Source organism: Xenopus laevis, chromosome 8S, assembly GCF_017654675.1.
Source record: "Xenopus laevis strain J_2021 chromosome 8S, Xenopus_laevis_v10.1, whole genome shotgun sequence".
Classification (NCBI taxonomy): Eukaryota; Metazoa; Chordata; class Amphibia; order Anura; family Pipidae; genus Xenopus; species Xenopus laevis.
In genome coordinates, this window is record NC_054386.1 from 49,639,044 (window position 1) to 49,663,465 (window position 24,422).

General features: G+C 43.7%; 1 protein-coding gene across 1 annotated transcript; it reads right to left on the reverse strand.

The window, feature by feature from the left end:
• Positions 1-8,446: 8,446 nt before the first annotated feature.
• On the reverse strand, positions 8,447-22,945 carry LOC121397622. Its single transcript, XM_041574676.1, is given in 5 exon segments — positions 8,447-9,823; positions 10,056-10,289; positions 11,367-11,447; positions 11,449-13,242; positions 22,811-22,945. Coding segments are annotated over 5 exon segments (3,621 nt in total).
• Positions 22,946-24,422: the final 1,477 nt, after the last annotated feature.

Genomic DNA, 24,422 nt, shown 5'->3' on the forward strand with positions numbered 1-24,422 from the left:
AACTCAGAAGACTACATACTTCCCTGAGCCTAACACTTAGGTCCTACTATGGGGTCAGTAATACCCGGGATCTTAATCCCTCTAATATCCTCGTCGGAGCTTTGAGCTGCTCAACTATATACCCTATCTATCACTCCTAGAGTGATCTATTAAAGGATACAACTATCACTGCCTTTACTCAGGCTGAGTTCCACCACCCCTAACCTCTGAGGCCTAACAGAGGAAAGGTTCAGCAGCAATGGCCCTGACCTCATGGTTTTCAAGCCTTTTATATTATGCCACAGTGACATCTAGCATCCACTGTGAGAACTGCAGGGATTACATAAGCACAAGGCCCCCATAAGGACCCACTTAGGCGTCAATATCACTAAGAATGTGCCTGTCAACAAAGAGTAAGGGTGTCTAAATTTTCACATCCCTACATTCTCCCCCTGGTGAATTCCTTCCGTCCCGGCAAGGAACCTTTCAACCTCAAAATTTAGCAACACACATATGCAAAACATTCAATATTACATTTTTTTTTTTACCTCTTCGGGGAAACTCTCCTGAGTAACCCAGGTACAATGGCATAGCTGGAAAGAAACATATCAATAGCAACAGTTTCATTTATGGCAGGTAAACTTTGTCAGTAAACACCTACAAAGAAAGGTACAAGTTAGACATACTGCATTTCAAACACATCAGTATTCTAGTCCATCAAATAGTCAAACCCACAGTTCTCTTATGGTTCCACATCTAATAACACACAGGCATCATATGTACCAATCTAGCATGAGCATCAATTAAACTCATCACTGTCGGAGAAGGGCAGTGGCGTAACTACCAGGGGTGCAGTGGGTGTGACTGCACCCGGGCCTGCATCCCCTTGGGGCCCGCCGGAGCCTCATCAATGGTTATCGTGTGAGACTCCATGAGCCTGTAACCGCGTCATGTGCAGTCAAGTAGCACCGTGTTGCCTTCTCATCTCGGCTGTGCGGTATAGTGCTGTGTATTAAGTAGTACTATCATAAAAACAGTAACCAAGGCAACAGCAACTTCCTGATGCAACATGTATATACATCATATGTTGCTATGGCCACTGACAATAACAACCAGGGCGTAGTTCAAATTCCAAGATGTTCTGCAGCAGTGGGCGCCGGGGCACAGGGGGGAATAACTAAGAAAGTAGGGGTTGGGGGGGTGAATAGGCTAAATAATCAAAGAGGGTGGAAATAGAGTGGTACGGGAGGGGCGAAACGGAGTTATCGCGTGTGGCTGGGCAGAGGGCAATTTTACAATGCGCACACCAGCAGCAGTTTGGCATGTGATTCATAGGGGGTAAATTATTATCCTGTACCAGGGCCCGCCGGTGACTAGTTACGCCACTGGAGAAGGGCCAAAATATCCAGGCACTTCATAGCAGGGCCTACCCACAGTGTCATAAGTGGGGAGGCCTCCTAACCCGATCACCTCTCCTCAATTCGCCAGTGTTAGGTATGTTAGGTCCTCTGAACCCAGCTGAGTCCAAATTCAAACCCCCCTGCACATCTGTGTCATGGGCTTGGGTTTCTTGAGAATCAGGCTGAAATGGAGGAGCATCAATATCAAATTCACCTCCTTGAGGTATAATGTCACTTCCTCCACCTGATGCTAGTTATTCTCCACTGTCAGTTGTAGGTAGAACTCCTTCTCCTCTTTCATCGTCGTTTAGAGCCACACCTGTATCCTCCACCACATCGGGATCAGTAATCATCTGAGGAATTTGGGGCACAGGAAGTAAGTGGTTTCGATGCCAAGCCTTGATGCTTCCATCCGGACTCTGAATCCGATACACTGGAATACTGGGTAGCTTGCTTACTACTTCAAACAACTCCTTCCTCCACCTATCAGCCATCTTATGCTTTGCATTGGGGCCTAAGTTTTGCAAGAGCACTTTATCTCCAGGCTTCAATTCTCTGTACTGTATTTTAGCATCAAAACGTTGTTTATTCCCAGCATTGACCTTTGCAGCATTTTCCTCAGCCAGGCGATAAGCTTCCTTCAAACTGGTCCAAAGGCGATTCACATACTGATAGTGCTCCTTGCATCCAATTCCATCAGTGGAAACCCCCAGTTGAACATCAATAGGCAGTCACGCTTCCCTTCCAAACATAAGGAAATAGGGATAAAACCCAGTAGACTCATGCCGGGTACAATTATAGGCGTGAACTAAAGCACTTACATGACAGCTCCAAGAGGGTTTGTCGGTGGGGCGAAAGAGTACCCAGCATGTCCAACAGTTTTCGATTAAATCTCTCAGGAAGAGCATCCCCTTCAGGATGATAGGGAGTCGTGCGACTCTTAGCCACATCCAATAAGTCTAGCAGCTTCTTTATCAACTGACTCTCGAAATATCTTCCTTGATCAGAGTGAAGCCGATTGGCTAGACCATAATCCACAAAGAACTTCTCCCATAACACCTGAGCCACCATGGCAGCTTTCTGGTCCTTAGTGGGGTAGGCTTGAGCATATCGAGTGTAATGATCAATTACAACTAGTATGTTTCCAATCCCACTAGAATCTTTATCAATACACAGAAAATCCATGCAGACTAAATCCAACGGCTCATGGCTCTTTAAATGTTCCATGGGAGCAGCCCGAGTGGGTAAAGACTTTCTTTACAAACAAGGGACACAACGCCTACAGTAATTGACCACCATCTCTCTCATTCTCGGCCAGAAAAACTGATCACGGATCAGACCATAAGTCTTCTCCACCCACAAATGACCATGTTGGTCATGTAAGCTCCTCAAAACAATCCTCCAGTAGGTTTGGGGTAGCACCAACTGCCTCCTTTCCAGGTGGTCATGAAGCAATTGAACCCAGTAGAGGCTCCCATCAATAAACTTCAATTTATCCCATTCCTTCAGGAATATCCGACTTTCCTTTGGTATAGTCTTTCTCATAAGCTCAGGATTTCTCCTAACGACAGCCTCGCGGACATGCCGAACCACCGGGTCTCTCTTTTGCTCACGAATAATATCACCAGTGTTCAGTTGAAGACTCTTTGGTGGTTGTGGGAAAGGCATACATAGACGGAATGCAGTCTTCTTTCTCCCCCAGGGAATCCACTAACCTCAATTCGGAAAAAGTTATTCGACCATTCTGCATAGCTGCCGTAGCACAGTGGGCAGCCACAGATAAGCTGGGAATCTCTTCCCATTCATCCTCTTCCAGATAAGGGGGAAGACCAGGACGTCTGGATAATGCATCAGCCCCCACATTTTTAGGACCTGGCTTGTACTTAAGAGCAGGCCCGGACTGGCAATGTCCCTGTTCGGGCGAATGGCCGAAGGGCTGCTCCACTAACTGCTGAAATGGGCCGCTTCTGTTGTTTAATGCAACAGACTACAGCACGCACGGCAATTATTGCCTCTCCTTTGCTTCTACCTTCACACGCAGTCACGCACTCAAACACATAGAGAGCAACCTTGTGTCCCTCCCACCTCCTTTGATTGGCCATCAGTCAGGAAAAGGGGAAGATCACGCCCCTCTCATTGGCCAACTGACTGGTTGGGGAGTTTCCGCCCTGTTTCTGTGAAACGAGAAGCTGGGGGAGGAGGTGGAGAGATAGAGAGTAATGAATGGCACGGCAGGCTCCTTCCTGGGCAGTATGAAGCAGCTGGGAAGGTAGGCAGATGATATCCAATTAGTTGCTGAAAGTACCAGCAGAAATCTTCACTGCTGTTTGCTGCTTATTTTGAACTTTTTCAATTGATTGATTTGTCTATGAATAAATCCGTTGATAATGTAAAAAAAATCCATTTTACAGTGTTTTTTCTTTCTTTACATTAGAAATATTGCCGTGTGTGTGTGTGTGTTGTGGGGTTGTGCAAAGGCAGCAGTACAAAGGGCAGCACCAATCCTTTCCACATGCTTCACAGGGGTTTCATTTTATGACAGAATCTAGAAAAAAGAACCTCTGAAACATATTTTTAATGTAGTTGCTACCAAACAGCAGGATTATTTTAGTAACCCTTTACCTCATCAAGAAGGTTGATTGTGCAGGATAAAGACCATGAGAAAAAGTATCTCTGAGTTGGTCCCCCCTCACTCTAAACCTTGCCTTCTGGTTGGTGCCTGCAGGTACTGCATATGACCAGCACACTCTAGCTTTCACTATGTTAATTAAAATGTTATATTACATTTGTCCTATAAATAAATTTTCAGCACAAATATGTGCATCATCTGTTATTCTGCATTGCTGTACAATACTGCATATATAAGTAGTGCCTGCATATTAGTGATTGTCTCCTAATTTAAGTGAATCCATAAAACCTCACACTCACGGCCAGACTGGCAATCTGTCTAAACGGGGCAAATGCCCAAAGGGCCACTCCATTTACTACTGAAATGGGCTGCTTCTGTTTTGTGTAGTTAAACTGTAGTCGATCTCACCAGGGCCCACCAAAGCTACGACAGACTACAGCACACAGCTTCCAGTACAGGTATGGGACCTGTTATCCAGAATGCTCGGAACCTGGGGTTTTCCGGATAACCCATCTTTCCATAATTTGGATTTTCATACCTTAAGTCTACTAAAAATCATATGCGCTCTGTGTGTATAGCTTTTGGGCCTGTGGGATAGTGTATAGATGCTTTTTGAGATAACTTTTACTTTGATGTAGAGAGTGATATTCTGATACAATTTGCAATTGGTTTTTATTTTTTTGTTACTTGTAGTTTTTGAGTTATTTAGCTTTTTATTCAGCAACTCTCCAGCTTGCAATTTCAGTTCTGCCTATCCCCTGTCAGTGGTGTAATTATAAGGGGTGCTGGGGGGGGGGGGGTTGGGGGGTACCTAGGGCCCACAATCGGATCAACCCAAAATCGTTCACCTCAAGCCATTGATTTATTTATATAGGCAACTGCGCTGATGAATTATAGCATCTATAGCAGTATATCACAGTTATTTTGAGGATCATTTTTATCTGCATACACAAGAGGGTGAATAGACCTACGAGGTGCACACCAATATGCAAGTTTTAACCCAATATATAAGTGTGGCTGAGTACAAGAGCATTGTGTGTTTACATGTGGGCTGCTTTGATTTTTTTTGCCCGGGCTGCTTTTTACTCCCAGTCCGGCCCTGCTTAAGAGAGAACTGATAATTAGACAGGGCGGCCAACCACCGATGCCCGGCTGCGTCCAACTTAGCAGTGGTTAAAGGGGACATTTTGCATAACCTTCATATTCAGATATATGATGAATCTTTCCTCAAACAATGTAATGATGCAGAAAAAAAAATGTTTTGAATGCATTTTACCTGCTAAAACTGTCATTACATCAGAGCTGCAATGAGAAACTCTCAGGTCAGAAGCTAGGCTGAAATGAAGAGTAGGAGTGTCTGTTCATTCTCTCACAGGAAGGGGTCACAGCACTGACTGACAGGCTGAACTCCTGATCTGTAGCAGCCAAACCCCTCCCCTCCCACCCTCTGTCCTGTGTGTCCCAGTCTGCACATTACTGTCTTACACTGTTGCCTGATCATTTAACCTATCAGTATATTTTAAATGCTCAGCATAAAGCAAGAGATGTTGAGTTTAATACAAACTATAAAGAGAAAACAAATTTGCTGTTCTAAAACATTTCCAGGTGCAGTGAGTTGCAAAGAAAAAATGCAGCATTTTTGGAACATTTTTATGATCTTGTGCTGGGAGTTCCAAGTGAAAAATGCAGCTGTGCTGTAATAGTTTGTGGTCAGGTGCAGGGAGTTGCAAGGGAAAGGCAGCTGTTCTGCAACAGTTTATTGTCAGGTGCAGGGAGTTGTAAGGAGATAAATGCAGCTCATGTTCTGGAATTGTGTAACATTTAATAACAGATGCAAGGTGTAAAAAAAAAAAAAAAAGGAAAACCTAAAAAATATTCAAAGCTTTTTGTTATAGTTTTAACCAATATCCGCAAAAAAGAGGAACAAGCATTTGGTAAGGGGGGGGACAAGGAAAAGAATAAGGTAGACAGGGAGAAAAGCGAACAGTGAGGCATAGGGAGCTGGAGGGTAAATGAATAGACCAGAGAGTGACAAACGAGTAGTAGTGGGAGGGGGGAATGAGCAGAGAGGGAGTAAAAGGAGCAGGGGAGTAAGGGGTTAAACAAATAGAGCAGAGAGTGGCAGAAACGGAGCAGTGGAGGGAGAGAAAGGAGCAGGGGAGGGAGGGGGATGTGAGCTGAGAGAGGGAGTAAAAGGAACAGGGGAGAGGGGGAGAGGGAGTAAAAGGAACAGGGGAGGAGGGGTTAAACAAATAGAAGAAGAGAGCGACAGAAACGGAGCAGTGGAGGGATTAAAAACGAACACAGCTGAGAGTGAAAGAAACGAGTAGTGGAGGGAGGGGGGGAAACAAACAGAGGGAGACAAATGAGCAGGGGAGGAGGGGGTTAAACAAATCGAGCAGAGAGTGGCAGAAACGGAGCAGTGGAGGGAGAGAAAGGAGCAGGGGAGGGAGGGGGATGTGAGCTGAGAGAGGGAGTAAAAGGAACAGGGGAGAGGGGGAGAGGGAGTAAAAGGAACAGGGGAGGAGGGGTTAAACAAATAGACAAGAGAGCGACAGAAACGGAGCAGTGGAGGGATTAAAAACGAACACAGCTGAGAGTGAAAGAAACGAGTAGTGGAGGGAGGGGGGGAAACAAACAGAGGGAGACAAATGAGCAGGGGAGGAGGGGGTTAAACAAATCGAGCAGAGAGTGAAAGAAACCAGAAGAAGGGAAACGAGCAGTAAGGATGATCCAGTCTGTAGAAGGAATGCAGGGACGGACTGAGTGTGACATCATGAACAGCACCGCCCACCTCTGCATGCTCAGTCCTCCCTCACTGGATGCAGCTCTATTACACAGGCAGAAACAGCCGTTGGCTGCAGAGCCACATACCAGAGATTCCAAGACAGGAAACTTAGCAAAGGGGCGGGCTGAACACAGTTTTCATGCTTATATGGACATATTTGACACAAAAGGTATTAAAATAAAAACAATTCCTTTTATTTTACATTATTTTACATGGTTTTCTGCATTGTAAAAATTTATGGTATATGTCCCCTTTAAGATATACGTTAACGGGTTATTATCCGTTCTCACCTCAAACTTAACCCCATAGTAACTACCCATTTCAACGCCAAGAACTCCAATTTGTGCACCGGGTAATTCTTTTCAGCTGGATTAAGACTTCGGCTAACATATGCAACCGGTTTCAACCCTCCTGGGTATTCCTGGTGAAGGATGCCCCCAGTCCTTCATAACTGGCATCAACATGCAGGACATACGGTTTCTGAGGATCTGCATAAGCGAGGACGGGGGCCTCCGTGAGTCTTTTCTTTAGAGTTTGGAAGGCTTCCTCACAATCTGTGGACCACCTGGCTTTAACTGAAGGCTGGAAGGAATTGGTCGCCAACAATCCATTTAAGGGATGAGCAAGTTTGGAATATCCTTCGACAAATCTCCGATAATATCCACAGAAGGTTCTAAGTTCAGTCATATTTTTAGGCCGTGGCCAATCTCGAACAGCTGCGACTTTCTCGGGGGCAGTAGAAATCCCTTCAGCAGATACAATATGCCCCACAAACTTCACTACCTTACGAGCGAACTTGCATTTATCGTCAGAGAGCTTCAGACCCTCCTGCCGAAGACATTACAGAACATTAAACAACCTGGTATCATGTTCCTCTAAAGTGGAACCAAACACAATTATATCATCCAAGTATACTATGCAATGTCTGGGAGTCAAATCGCCCAACACCTTCTCCATGAGCTGAAAGGTTGCAGGAGCCCCGCTTATACCCTGAGGCATGTGGGTAAAGTCATAGAACCCCAATGGGCAGATGAAAGCTGTCTTCTCTTGATCATCCCTACTCATGGGAATCTGATAATATCCTGACCGTAAGTCCATCACAGAGAACCATGCACTACCATGTAATGCATCCAGGGCCTCATCAATACGGGGCAAAGTATACTGATCCGAGACAGTGCGTCTATTTAGTGTTTGATAATCCACACACAGACGAACACTACCATTTTTTTCTTTTGTACAATCACAATTGGGGAAGCATACGGGCTGCGTGATTCAACGATTATCCGTTGATCCTTCATCTTTTCCAAATACTTCCGAACATCCTCCAGATCACGAGGGGGTATTCGCCTAGACCTCTCTCGGAAAGGAGTATCATCACTCAATCGGATACTATGCTCTGCATGTTTAGCGCAGCCCACATCCATCTCATCTACTGAGAAAATATCCCGGTACATCGATAACTTCTGCTCAAACATATGACGATGTTCCACAGGATCATCAGCCTCCTCCAGATTAAAAGTAAGTTTAGTGTCCAATGTCCCCATTCAGACCAAACATGGATTCACACTATCCACGGGGTAACAATGCCCAACTGTATGCCATGCAGGAATGATGACGGTATGGGAGGTGATATTTTTAACCGTAACCACATCAGTTCGGGGACATTTGCGCCGATAGTCTTTCCTTTAAGGAACTATCTCCCAACCATTTTGGGCATGGGTCGGTCTCCAGTAAGAAATAACTGCCGGGGGTAGCAGACACAATCTCCACATACACTCGCAGACTTTGGACTCCCCCTGGAGGGATCTCTACTGGATGCCAAGGATTTCCTACAGACTCTGGGGCAAAGGTCTGGCAAATCTCCTGCAGCTCTGGAGATACAGGCAACACAGTTAGTGGGGTACCCTCCCTGGGTTGGAGGAACCAGAGGAAAGCCTCCTCTACAGCCTTCACATTGGAGCATACAATCACGGGGGCAGCCTCCTTACCTCCAGGTGGAGGACTTACGTAAGCCACAACAGTAATAGGTGGGTCGTTGTCCCCTACAAGTCCAGGGATGTGCAGTTGTACTTCCACACAGCCATCCATGTAGGTGGGGCCCGTCCCCACACCGAATACGGGTACTGGACCCACAGTTTGCAATGGGAGGTGGCTGAGATGTTGAAGATAGAAAGGCCGGTGTATAATAGTCAATTGGGAGCCCGTGTCAAATAACGCTGTGGTCGGGACACCATTCACAAGCAGGTTGAAATTACACTGTCTTCCTACCCCGGGGAGCGTCACAGATTTTTGACTCTTCTGTGTGCCCTTTCGTTTCCGGGGTAAGCGCCCCCCTTTACTGTGGAGGTCACCCGAGTCTACTGGCGGGTAACACTGGTACACTCGGTAGCCCTGGTGTCCACAATGGTAACAGTCTAAACAGGCAATAGCACTGAAAGTCTTTGCTAGTGGCACCCTCTTAGACTGGGGGAATGAATCCTCTTTCCTCCCAGAAACTCCCCTCAGATCGTTCCGAGCGGAGGGAGAACTCCCCGTAGTCGCCTTCTTAATGTGAACTGCCACTTTCTCCAGTTCAGCTTCCCTTTCCTTTACTACGCCCATGATTTCACCCATTATGTGCAGCTCCATGACTATGGGGTGGCTCCCCTGCAGTCCATGCATGAGTTGGGTACGTCGCATCTCATCGACCTCGGCAATAGGGATAATGTTCTTGTGAACTAATGTCCATAGCTTGCTTTGTAACCATTGCACAAACGTGGACACATTCTCCCCATCCTCTTGATACAAGCTTCGGAACATATGGAGCAAGGTATGAGGGTTGTCACAAGCCCCATACACCTCTTCTAGGGCTTTCAGGCAATCTCTGACAGACGCTTTTAAATGAGCCTTGCAAAACAGTTTAACTACCTGGCTGGCGGGAGGGCGCAGATTTTCGGTTAAACTGATCCGTTTATCACCCTCGGGGCACGGACACTCTTCCAGCATTTGAACAGCAGCCTCCTGCCACTCTTCGAAACCCTGCTCTCCCTCGGGGACAGGAAGATTTCCCGAAAAAACCTTCAGCTTAGGGTATTTGGTTTCCGGCAATAACAAGAGTGGACGAAACAGTCCCTACACTCGTGGTTGTCGCCTCTACTTGCTCAGACTTGCTAACCACTGTGGAGGGGTCGGGAGTTTCAGTCTTCACCTCAATCTCGAGTGGCAGGGATGTTTCAGGTCCAGCATATATAACAGGGCAACCGATGGGTTATGTTCCTACCGGGTAAATAGTGTACGGCCCTTCATCATCCCCTAGTTTCACTGGACCATGGTACAGCCTTACCCAGTAACCCAGGACTCTAAAATCCTTTTCCACCACAAGTCGGATGCCCTTTAATCTCACATGGTAAGTGAGAGTAGGATGCATGAGCTTTATGCCACAGCCTTGGGACACTCGATCCACGGCAAAAGCACAGTGGGGGTTAACATGTTCTGCTACTGCCCACACGTGCACCTCTTGGGGACGGAGTAGCGGCATGATGGTGTGTAGCGCTATAATAAACAGACTTTATGGAAGTCCGTTTTAGCTACTTTCTGTGTGGATTAACACCACCAATAAAGCTCTTTTCTCAGGGGTAAGTCCTCGCAGCGGGGTGGAGGCAGGGTGTAGTGCAACTGTAACTGTGTGCAATGCACAAGAGATTGGGCACCAGTAGTTTTATTTTGCTTAAACAATAAACTGAGTTTATTAACCAAAACCAGAGTTCACAATGGAGCATGGAACATAGAGTAACACATAGATCAATCAATATAACAAGGTATACTCATTGTATTAAACATAGAATGACTCTCCGCAAAATAAAGAATACACGTAGAGAGCTAGGCAGCTTGTCAGAAGGTATTTCCCCAATCTTCAGGATTACCTTAGGTGGATCTCAGAAGACTACATACTTCCCTGAGCCTAACACTTAGGCCCTACTATGGGGTCAGTAATACCCGGGATCTTAATCCCTCTAATATCCTCGTCTGAGCTGCTCAACTATATACCCTATCTATCACTCCTAGAGTGATCTATTAAAGGATTCAACTATCACTTCCTATACTCAGGCTGAGTTCCACCACCCCTAACCTCTGTGGCCTAACAGAGGAAAGGTTCAGCAGCAATGGCCCTGACCTCATGGTTTTCAAGCCTTTTATATTATGCCACAGTGCCATCTAGCATCCACTGTGAGAACTGCAGGGATTACATAAGCACAAGGCATATCTAGTATAGGTCAATCTAAAAACAACTGGACTTGCTGAGTAATCAATGAAGACGTTTCACTACTCATCCGAGCAGCTTCTTCAGTTCAACTGACTGGTGTGGGAAATTCTCGGCATATAAACTCTTCCACTAATCCATTTACAATGGCACATTGTAACTCTTCAAAGAGGTGACATCTGAAGAAACTCACAGAGGTGTTGATTCTGTGTAGTTGTGATAGGATTATCCAATGTGTCATGCAACTCCTAGATACAGGTGTTACTTGTGAGAGTTGCATGAATGGATGTGTGAAGTGTTCTGAATCCGCCGGGGTACAGATGTTAGAACAGCATTGTATGTAGCAGACAGGTGGTGTCGAAGGCCCCCACCTCTGTTCAGAGATGGTCTCTCCACCTTGACATGAATCATCCTCTTTCACGCCTCGTTCAAACCAGCGGTCTTCTTTATCCAAGATTTGGACCTTGCTGTCTTCAAAGGAGTGTCCCTTGTCTTTTAAGTGTAGAAAGACAGCTGAGTTTTGCCCTGTAGAGTTCTCCCTCCTGTGCTGAGCCATTCGCTTGGAGAGCAGTTGTTTTGTCTCCCCAATGTATAGATCTGTGCACTCCTCGCTACACTGGACTCCGTATACCACATTGCTTTGTTTTTCTTTTGGTGTTTGATCCTTTGGGTGTACCAGTTTTTGTCTCAGTGTGTTGCTAGGTTTGAAAAACACAGGGACATGGTGTTTGTTGAAAATCCTCCTGAGTTTCTCTGACACTCCAGCTACATATGGGATGACTATGTTTCGCCTACTATGTGTCTCCGGGCGGTTATTTCTATTGGTGTTCCTGTTGGGCTTGGTTGCTGCTGTTTTGACAAAGGCCCAGTCTGGGTAGCCACACGCTTTCAAAGCTCCTCTGAGATGTTTTTGCTCTTTGTCTTTGGACTCTGTATCAGTTGCCACACATTCTGCCCGGTGGTGCAGGGTTCGAATGACACCCAGTTTGTGTTCCAGTGGATGATGGGAATCAAACAACAGATATTGATCCGTATGAGTGGGTTTCCTGTATACTTCCGTCTTCAAGTTACCCCCCTCTTGGATACATATCAAACAGTCCAAAAAAGCAAGTTTGTTCTCATGGACATCTTCCCTTGTGAACTTGATGTTATTGTCCACTGAGTTAATGTGTTCTGTGAAGGCCGCCACTTCATTGGATCTGATTGTAACCCAAGTATCATCCACATACCTGAACCAGTGAGTTGGTGTAGTTCCCTGGAAAGTAAGTAAGGCCCTCCTTTCCACTTCCTCCATGTACAAGTTTGCTACAATGGGAGAGACTGGAGAACCTATTGCACAGCCATGTTTCTGTCTATAAAAAAGGTTCTTGTACTTGAAGTATGTGGTGTTAAGGCACAAATCTAGCAACAAACAAACTTGGTTGGGACTGAGCTTCGTTATGCTGCTGAGGGTGTTATCATGTTGCAGTCGATTTCTTACAGTCTCAATCGCCTCTGTAGTAGGTATACATGTGAACAAAGAAGTGACATCATATGATACCATTGTTTCTTCTGCCTCTAGTGTAACGCCGTGAATCTTGGTTACAAACTCTTTGGCATTCTGGATATGATGCACTGTATTGCCTACCAACGGGGCTAAGATGTTAGCCAAGAATTTTGCAATGCTGTATGTCACTGAATTTATGCTGCTGACAATGGGTCTTAGTGGGGCTCCTTCCTTGTGTATCTTGGGGAGTCCGTATAAGCATGGTGTGGCTTCCCTGGGATACAGACGGTGGTATAAAATTCGATCAATGGCTTTCTCCTTTTCAAGTTGTTGTAGGCAACCGATGACCTTTTTCTTGTAACCACTGGTTGGGTCTTTCCCTAAGGGTTCATATGTATTGCTATCACTGAGCAGAGTGGTTATCTTGCAGTCATAGTCAGTTGTGTTGAGCACAACTGTGCATCTCCCTTTATCTGCTGGCAGGATAGTGATGTTCGGGTCCTTACTCAGAGAGCTGAGTGCTCTCCTCTCTTCTGTAGTAAAGTTAGAGGGAGGTGTTCTGGCACTTGACAAAGCAGCTGACACTTTTAGCCGGAGTTGTTCTGCTTCTTCATTTTTCAAGTTATTATTTTTGATAGCAGACTCGGTGGCTGTGATGAGTTCAACTACTGGTATGTGTTGTGGTGTCACTGCATAGTTTAACCCCTTGGCTAACACATCCTTTTCAGGATGAGTAGTGAAACGTCTTCATTGATTACTCAGCAAGTCCAGTTGTTTTTAGATTGACCTATACTAGATATACTATGACCTGGATGAATGAAAATCTTCATAGTCATAAGCACAAGGCCCTCATAAGGACCCACTTAGGCGTCAATATCACTAAGAATGTGCCTGTCAACAAAGCGTAAGGGTGTCTAAATTTTCACATCCCTACACCCCCTTTAAGTAGATAGGGGATACATATTGACATCTGATATATCCTAGAAAACTCATTTTATGTAGAAGTAAATAAGCCTGCATGGTCTTTCCTCCCTGTCCAGTCTCCATCCCAATTTACCCACCTCTACCCTATTCAACCCCCACTCCAATGTCAGTCTGGGGGAGGTGGGGCCCCCTGGAAAATCTGAAATAAAGCCCACCACTCTGGCCACCTCCATCACACTGTCACGCAGCCAACTCCCAACTTAGGGCCCACCACTCTGGCACACTATGCCCCAATGCATTTCAGCCTCCCTTCACAATCCACTGTACAACCTATCAAAATGCCCAGGCCAGTGAGGCCCAACAGGACCGGGCCCCATTTTTCTCATGGTGCCCCAGCAGGATTGTCTGACTGTACCCCAACCTATGCAAGAATCTTGGATCTTCTAAGGTCATATTAAAAAGTTTGGGAACCCCTCGTAATTCTTTGGAGTTTTGTTTATCATGGGCTGAGCTTTCAAAGTAGCAACTTCCTTTTAATATATAACATGCCTTATGGAAATAGTAGTATTTCGGCAGATACATAAAGCTTATTAATTTAATAGAAAATATGCAATATACATCATAACAAAATTAGACAAGTGCATACATTTAGGCACCCCAACAGAGATATTTACATCAATACTTAGTTGAGTCTCCTTTTGCAAATGTAACAGCTTCTAGATGCTTCCTATAGCCTTTTATGAGGGTCTTGATTCTGGATGGCAGTATTTTTGACCATTCGTCCATACAAAATCTCTCCAGTTCAGTTAAATTTGATGGCTGCCCAGCATGGACCGCCTGCTTCAAATCATCCCATAGATTTTTGCTGATATTCAAGTCGGGGGGGACTGTGACGGCCATTACAGAATATTGTACTTTTCCTTCTGCATAAAAAGTAGATTTTGAAGTGTGTTTAGGGTCATTGTCTTGTTGGAATATCCAACACCTGCATAACTTCAACTTTGTGACTGATGCTTGAACATTATCCTGAAGAATTTGTTGAAATTGGGTTGAATTCATTCCACCCTTGATTTAACTTCTAATCTGTGTAGCATTTGTAGATTATTGCTTTACAGAGAACAGAACATTGACAGGCATTTGTCCAACCAACAAACACCTGGATAAAGGGGTTAAGTTAACTTTTTGTATGTTATAAAATCACCAGTCCTTAGAAACTTTTAAACTGGTCTTCATTTATTTTTCGCCCATTTTTTAATGATTTGCTGATTTCTTCTGACTCCTGACAGCTCTCAAAAGGGGGTCACTGACCACAGTACCCAAAAGCTATTGCTTTGTGAGGCTACAATTTTATTGATAATCTTTACTTTGTTTTCCTTATCTTTCTATCTGGGTCCTCTCCCTCTCCTGATCATATTTCAGTCTCTCTTTGAAACCACTGCCTGGTTGCTAGGGTAATAGGGTAAACTCTAGCAACCATATAGCTGCTGAAGAGCTGCTGAACAAAAAGCCAAATAATTAAAAAAAATACAAGCAACAAACTGCATATTGTCTCCGAATTTTACTCTCTACATCAAACTATAAGGTATTTTAAAGGTGAACAACTCCTTCAATTGCTAAACCTTTTTGCCAGGCAGTACTGTAACAGCTATTTACTGAACCCACTGGAATCAGCTATCACCTCTACTGGCATAAAGGAATCAAAGCCTGGTCCTCTTTTCTCTAGATCATGGATAGACATGGTTTCCATAAGATGGCATGTGCATGTGTGGCCAAGAAAGGAAGACATATAACAGCCCCTGCTGGAACTCTTCCTCCTAAGGGTTTCCTAGTTCATCACAACATTTATATAATTACAAGATTCCTATATCAATTCTGCATCATCTTGGCTTCTCTCCTTCCCTTATTTATTTCTCATTCCATTTATTGGCCTCCTTGTACCTTATAAATGTTTCGGCTGTACCAGCTAACTTGAAAGCCTTAAAAGCGCTGAGAACGGGATCCTTTTTTGAATAGAGGCACCACATTAGCAATTCGCCAGTCTCTCGGCACTATGCCAGATCTCAATGAATCCTGAAAAATTAAGTAAAGAGGTTTGGCAATCACAGAGCTAAGCTCGCTAAGTACCCTGGGATGAATACCATCTGGCCCTGGACCTTTGTTAATCTTAACATGTTCTAGTCTCTTTTGAATTTCTTCATGTGTGAACGATGCATCATTAGTTGTATTACTAGAATTGGGACTGTGAAGAAGGAAACCTTCACTTACTGATTCCTCATTTGTGTAGACAGATGAAAAATATGAGTTCAGAATCTGCGCTTTTTTATTTTGTTTTCATCAACCAGCTGACCCCCCTCTGATGTTAAGGGTCCCACCCCTTCCTGCTTCATTTTTTTACTATTAACATATTTAAAAAATAATTTTGGATTTTTCTTACTGCTTGCTGCAATATCCTTTTCTATAGCAATTTTAGCTTGCCTTATAGCTTCTTTGCATGATTTATTGGCCTCCTTGTACCTTATAAATGTTTCCGCTGTACCAGCTAACTTGAAAGCCTTAAAAGCACGTCTTTTCTTACCCACCTCAACACCAACGCTTCTATTGAACCAAAAAGGTTTTGCTTTGCAACGACGTTCCTTGCTTACAAGTGGAATATACTGACAAGTATATTTATTAAGCAGCATTTTAAAGACTTCCCATTTTTGTTCTGTGTTTAACCCTGAGAAAAGCATTTCCCACTTAATATGTTGCAGAGATGCCCTTATTTTCTTCCAATAGACAGCACTCCAACCGTCTAGTACTAAAACCGTCTTTACAAATTCTCTTTTTTAAAATGTTTTATATCTTGTTAAAATATGTGGTGACACCAGGGGGCACTGTGCTCTATGGTATTTAAGGTCAGGTGGTGGTGGAGTATTTCATGCTTGACAAAGAGTGGAGTGCCGCTCGAAACTTTGCATTTGTGCTGCTGTCCTATAAGCAATAAAGACGGTTTTAATACTATTGGAGTGCTGTCTATTGGAAGAAAATATTTGTATGGTGGAGAACCTTTGTGAACAGGTCTCTGGACGTGCACCCAAGGACTAATTGGCCAAAACAGCAGGTGCGGTTTAATTGTAATTGCAGAGATGCCCTTATACTGTCAAAGTTTGCATGTCTGAAATTTAGTGTTTTAGTTACTCCCTTATAGAATTGCTTCTGCAACAGAATCTCAAAGGAGACCATGTTATGATCACTATTCCCTAAATGCTCCCCCACACAAATGTTAGAGATGAGTTCAGTATTGTTAGTTATTACAAGGTCCAAAAGAGAGTTATTCCTAGTAGGTTTTTGAACGAGCTGGAATAAAAAGTTGTCATTCAGCATATTTACAAACCTACTAGCTTTTCTGTCTTAGCAACCCCATTACCCCAGTCAATGTCTGGATAATTGAAGTCACCCATAGCAAAAACTTGACCCAGCTGTGAAGCCGCTTGTATCTGCAAGAGTAGCTGGGCTTCATACTCGACACTTATACGAGGTGGTTTATAGCATACACCAATGATAATTCTTTTTGTTACCTTTTGCCCAGTCAAAATCTCTACCCAGAGTGATTCTACACCCTCACCAGTGCCAGCCTTTTGTTATTTCTTTAGCGCATGGCTTTAATTCAGGCTTTACATACAAACACACTCCTCCACCCTTTTTAATCCCTCTGTCCCTCCTAAAAAGGGTGTAACCATTTAAATTCACAATCCAGTCACATGTTTCATCCCACCAGGTCTCAGTGATACCAATTATATCATAATTTTTAGAGAATGCAATTAATTCCAGGTCTCCCATTTTACCTGACAAACTGCGTGCATTTGCCAGCATACAGCGGAGGTTACTACTTTTACTTTTGAAATTTGCATTACTTAGTGAAGAATTATACGTTAAGTTAGTATTATTCTGTTTTCCTTGTAACAGAGGGACCTCCTTAGCTGGTAAACTGTATGCCCCCCTTACTCCTCCCCCATGACCCCTTACTAACCCCACTGCCCCGTCTACCCTAGCTTCCCCATAATTCTTTATCTCACCCACCCCCCTCTTGCCTAGTTTAAACACTCCTCCAACCTCTTAGCCATTCTTTCCCCTAGCACCGCGGACCCCCTTCCATTGAGGTGCAAACCGTCACGACTGTATAGGTTGTACCCCAATGAAAAATCAGCCCAGTGCTCTAGGAACCCAAACCCTTCCTTCCTGTACCAAGACTTGAGCCACGCATTTAGCTCCCTAAACTCCCGCTGTTTTCCTAAACTTGCACGTGGCACAGGCAAAATTTCAGAAAAGATGACATTGGAAGACCTTTCCTTGATCTTAGAGCCTAGATCCCTGAAATCATTCTTTAAGGTCTTCCATCTACCATTTATTTTGTCATTAGTACCGATATGCACTAACACAGCTGGGTCATGCCCAGCCCCACCCAATAATTTGTCTATCTGATCAACCACATGCCGAACCCTGGCACCAGGTAGACAGCAAACTGTTCGGTTGTAGCGATCCGGACGACAAATTACCCTATCCACTTTCCTAATAATTGAGTCCCCTACAACCACAATCTGCTTAGGCCTGACTCTACTCTCCTCCCCACCACTACTAGAGAAACTGGTCTCCCGGCTGTTAGAGAGATCAGCCCCATCTAGAATTGCCAATCCAGAGTTCATGCTCCCATCATCTTCACACAATCTGGCAAATTTGTTGCGATGTATAATCTCTGGATCAGCCTCCATTTTCCTTTTGCCCACCTTAGATTTTCTAACTGTCACCCAGCTAGCTGCCTCAATATCCTGCTGCTGTTCTGTTCCCCCCAAACTATCTGACCCCGCTAGGTCCTGCTCAGTGAGCAAAAGACTCCTTTCAAGATTGTCAATCGACCGCAATGTTGCAATTTGTTGCTCTAGTGCTCTAACGTGAGCCTCCAAAGTGGCAATTTGCTCACAACCACCACAGAGGTAAGCATTTTGGATCTCTTGTTCCAAATCTGCATACATATGGCAGACTGTGCACTGAGTCAGACCTTCAATCTTGCTAGCACTCATTATCCCAGTTACAGATCAAAACAGGAAAAAATGAAAATAAATATATAAAATAAAAATGAGGGTTTAGAACAAACTTTTGACCTAGTTTGAACCTCCTTTAGTTTTCAACTCCGGTGTTTGTAACTCCACATACAGATCCCCCTCTTAACGAGCAAACACTAAGAGAAGCTAACACTAGAGCAAGCTCCACTGGAGTGCCAGGGGTTCTATTTATACAGTCTATTCAGGTGCAACCAATCAAACCCCACCCCCTCAAACGGAGGGAAAACTGCAAAGTAAAGCAGGTTGTGACAAACTTGCTGTAAGCACACTAGCACACCAAACTTTGCTGTTTAGCACCCAAGACAGAAAAAAAAACCTTTACAAAATAAAACCACAGTAGTTAAATATAAACCTTAATATAAAATAGCAGTTATTAAATACTTATCCTTTTCAGATGATTTGTTTGCTTTAAGTTGCTTTATCCAGTCAGCAGACTGATTCAAACAGACTCACTGGAGTGCCAGGGGTTCTATTTATACAGTCTGTTCAGGTGCAACTAATCAAACCCCACCCCCTCAAACGGAGGGAAAACTGCAAAGTAAAGCAGGTTGTGACAAACTTGCTGTAAGCACACTAGCACACCAAACTTTGCTGTTTAGCACCCAAGACAGAAAAAAAAACCTTTACAAAATAAAACCACAGTAGTTAAATATAAACCTTAATATAAAATAGCAGTTAATAAATACTTATCCTTTTCAGATGATTTGTTTTCTTTAAGTTGCTTTATCCAGTCAGCAGACTGATTCAAACACTGTGGTGAGTTGAGTCTGTTCATACAGAACAGCCTATTTGGGGTTAAGTGGAGTCTATGTAGGATCTTGAACTGAATCAGTCTATCTCTGGTTGAGGCAAGGTAGTCATAGACCCAGGGGTAACTGAGGCAACAGGAGAGGTGATGCTAGGTGGCAAACTTTGAGTGCTGCCATCCACGCTTTGTATGAGGTGATTATAACTGGGTGCGTTGTGTGTAGATCAGGAGATTTGCGAAATGGGATATATGAAAGTGACTCTGTTGAGCTTGCCAAAGTGGCCTGCATTGGGAAGTTAGGATTATATGGATCTGGATTAAACCACCAATGTATATAGTAGATCTGAGCTGCTAATGAATAAAAATACCAATGTGGGAGTCCCAATCCCCCTTCGGCAACAGGAGCCCGCAGTTTGGCTCTAGCAAACCTAGGGGGCTTGTTTGCCCAGAGAAACGCTGTTTGGGCCGTATCAAGAGAGGCAAAGAACGAGCGGGGGATGGGAACAGGGAATTGTAAAAGATGTAGAGGAATTTAGGGAGAAATATCATTTTTAGAAGATTGATTCTGCCCAGATAGAGATAGGTAGGTTAGCCCACACTTTCTTTTTATCTTTCATAGTGGAAAGGATCGGTTCAAGATTTGAGGGTATAAAGGCATCTAAATTCCTATGTACCACAATGCCAAGGTATTTGAACGATTCCACCCAGACTAGCGGGTGGGAGGAAATAAGTCGGGTTGATATTGGTGTCAATAGAGAGTATGCTTGATTTTTCCCAATTGATTTTTAGCCCTGAGAATCGTCCAAAGTGGTCCACTATACTCAGTGCCACCTGGAGGGAGTCACCTGGGTTATCTAGATACAGTATAGCAGTATGTCGTCCGCATAGAGCGAGATGTGTTCTTCCACTCTCCCCAGGCGGAGTTGTGTTGAGATTGGGCTCTTGTTCAGTCTGTAGAGTGATTAAACTGACACACACAAGTAAAACAAACATAAGAGATTTATTGATACTTAGCTGAGGGACCCCTCCATAAAATGGCTCAGCAGCAATTCCAACATAACCAGGCACTCTGAAGTCCAGGCAGAAGTCAAAGAGCCTCCCCCCAAATGAAGCTTTATATATGTTTCCCCCACACAGGATATAAGAAGATTTATACATTTTATCAGCTAGCATACTATATATGGTAAAAACTACACTTAGCATACTATATATGGTGAAAATCAAGCATTAACCAGTGTCACATTCCTTGAATTGCCAAAAGCTCTAGACGCCATCTTTAAGGTGTTGTTCTATTCTCTCTATCTTCTGCTCTGTGAATCACTCATTTTCCTTACATTCCACCCCTTGATTCACAGAGAAGTATGATAGGAAATCAATTCAAAAGCATTGGCACATTTGGGCAATAGCTGACGCTTGTCAGATATGGTACTAGCCTTGATACATTAAATCAGTTTCAGAATAATAGAAAAAGCTAAACATAAGCATAAAATAAATAATTGACCATCCTTAGCAATAGCTCTAGCTTTTTTCTACAACAGTTTAACCTACTCAATGTGGCTTAGAATGACATCCGCATTATTAGGGATGAAGGAACACGCACCCACTTGTTCAGAATTTCATGCCCCACCCTATCAAGATGCAAACCAAGTCCATATGAAATCATCAGTAATAAATAATTTGTGTCTTATTCTATGGAAAACTTTGTTTATCCACCAAATCTGTATCTTTTATAGTTCGTAGTCCAATAAGCAAGTCCTTTCTTATGATTTTCCTTCCAATAATCCATCCATGAAGCATTAACCACTGAAGAGAAATTAAGAACAGTCCCTTAGTTCAGTCCATGTTAATGATGCCCCCCAACAATTAGATTCATTTTGCTGCTTTGCAGTCTGTATAAGCATTTGTAGAATCAAGTTCTCTTGCCATAAACCAAACGTTATATCACATCAGAGCTCACAAATCATCAGAAAAGGTATAACCATGTTGCCAGCCATGTTTTTAGGATATTGACCTCTCTATTCATAGAAGGCTGGAAGATAAAAGAGGATTAGTATCTTCTTCACACACATCCAAAAAGATGTTACATAACGCCCTGCACATATAATAGACAATTCTCCCAAACAGTTCTCCCGAACAAGTTCAGTTTCCCTTTTCACACTTTCATTATTAGTTTGAAACACACATTTACTCTCAGCAGTATATTCCATGATCCCATTATCCACCCATAACCATACCTTGTTCCACCCCTGAGTGTATGAGTTGGAGCCAAAAGTTTTACCTGCTGTTTTAACAAACCATTAATGTATTCAGTTAATATGAAATAAGAAACACCCAATATACTCCTTGTTGAGAAGCCCAACCCAGTAAAATTAGTCCCATTGTCTGTAGTGTTCCATATGCTCTAGAAAGTTTATGTAATGAATATCTTTTCTTCACTTTCTGACATTGTTGCACAATGTCTTTAGCAAGTACAGTGATTAAAGGTATTCCTTTATGCTTTGCATAGTCCATAGCGCCTTGAACCACTCGATGTCCAGAGTGCTCATGTGTCCGTTGGCCTAAAATATGTATCACAGTCAAAGCTCTGAACACTGTCCATTCAACAAACTTTGTGTTTCCTCCAGTACAGAAACTACTGCCATTAATTCAGCATATTGGCTAGATCCACCCACTCCAGTTGGATGGGCTGTAGGTTGGAAAGCAGCTGTAGTCCAGAAGTGTTGTTGTCTGGCAGCAATAATAGTGGCAGATCTATCTGTAAACAAAATGAAGTCCTCCGATGTCACTGCTTCCTTTATGGTAGATGGAGAAAGTGTCAGTACGGGTTGCTCAAAGCTATCACATCCAAACTGTACTAATCCAGACTGCTGTGACACTTGAGATGATTCACTTGACACTCCCCCCTTACTTGTACATACAATTTCCACTTCTGGAAAGTGAGTTTCTGTGCAAAAGCTGCACACGAGTTCATTTTATTACCATTTGCCCATCCAGATATTGCTAAATCAGTCCCGACTGTGACAGGTACATCCATAATAGTTCCTTCATCGGGTTGCATGGCAGTGTACAGTACAAGGAATTGTTTTTCTTCCACAGCAGTTTGCAGGGCACTTGTGTCCTTTTCCCTCAACTGAAAAACAGTCTTTTTCCTTGTAACAAAGTAAATTGAACCAACAGTCAGTAGCACATAACGTATCCAGTAACAAAACAGTCCAGTGATATGCTGTGCCTCTATTATACAGTCCAAAACCAGTTGTGGAATAACTTTGATTGGACCAGTCCATATAATAGTCATGAAAGTCATACTTTGAGCCAATCCTTGATTTGTAACCAAAATGGTAAATCCATCAGTCACTTGTTCCACGACTGTTACCATTTCTTTCACTGATACGGCCAAAGGAGACTCTACTTTATCCACTTCTCTGTAATCAATGGTTAAAAACCAAGAGCTATCTGTCTCTTTTACTGGCCACATTAGGGCACTGAATAGACTGACTACCAGTCTGAAAACTCTCACCTCCACCATCATCTCAGTTGCCATTGTTATCTCCTTTTGACCACCTGGAAGATGGCATTGTTTCAGGTTCACTTGGTTTGGTGGAGGTGATATGTGAATTGGAGTCCATTCAATGTTGTCATACACAATGGGCATTACAGCATTTATAGTGAAACTCTTGACTCCAACAATAAATGTTCCCAACCATATAACCACATTTTGTACCTTAAAAATATCCATTCCCACAATATTATCCGGTAAGGAAATGAAGATTTGTGCTTCAAAAATAAGACTTTTACCTAATTGCATTCCATCAGGTACAGCAACAGCAGCTTTGCCTCCCAACCCTTCAGTTGTTGCAACTGCATTTTGTTGGTCTGGCTGAGCTGTACCTTGAAATGAGTTGTGTCCCTGCCAATATAAAGTGACTGGTATGTAAGGGCATGGATCCCCAGGTTTCATTGTAATTATCCTACCGCACACCTGTAGTTCACCAATCCTGCAAGCTGGTGGTGCGTTCCTTCCGTTGACCCGGCCGGGTCCCTTAGCAACCAATGTGTAAAAGAAACGGATCCGCACACACACCGATTAGTGCAGTCGCTGATTATCCCCTTTTATTCAGCCACCAAACATCAAAGATGTTTGGTGGCTGAATAAAAGGGATAATCCCCGACTGCACTAATCGGTGTGTGTGCGGATCCGTTTCTTTTACACATTGGTTCCCCAGGTTTCATAGCATTGATTTTTGTTATGGCAGGCCCTGGGAATCTGCCACCCCTTCAGTCTACTGGCTGAGGCAACTGCCACCCCTTCCCTTCTGTGTGTTTCATGTCATTTAGCAGATTCTTACACTCTGCATATGGCGATGTGGAGGGAAGAGTTAATGGGGCTGGGCTCAACTCCTCATCTAAATCAATCATAGGAGGAGCTGACAGAGTTAATTCCTCAACATCACTGAGGGCAACCTTTTTAGGTTTGGCTGGCCTCAACGTCCCCTTTGCTGTTAGTTCCCTCCACATAGCGAGCAGAATTTTAGTCTCCTTTCCATCAATAGTTTCTATTGGAACACCACTATTTAGCAAATCTAGAAACATTTGTCTGCGAGTAATTTTAACACGTGTATGCCCCTCCTGGCTCCCCTTAGCTAAACTCCGTTGCTGTTTCCTTTCACTTCTGTCAACATTCATTTCTCCCATTTGACCCAAGAGCACAGCCGCATCATAAATTGTACTTCCTTCTTTTGCTTCTAAAGCACTCAACATAGTGAAAAGAGGGGCTTTTAACTGTTCTGGGGCTGTGATAAGCAATTTCCTTTTGCTCAATGGTGTAAAAGCAGCCATGTCAGGACCCCCCCAGTCAACCACTACATGTTTCTCCCCTCTGTCAGGTAAAGGATCGGGAGTGATACCAGACATACATCCCATTGCTCTCAGTCTCTGCATCCCCTCTGTTGTAACTTCCCAGGGGGTCTGCTCTATTAATTCATAGGGACTGTCTATAGTCTGTGCAATAGAATCCCTAATTAAATGCAATAAGGAAAATGTCCCAGTTGTGTTACGCCCACGTTTCATGTATAAACGCACAGGGGGATCCTTGGCTACACTTCCTAAACCTACTGCTTCTCTGTCCGTCA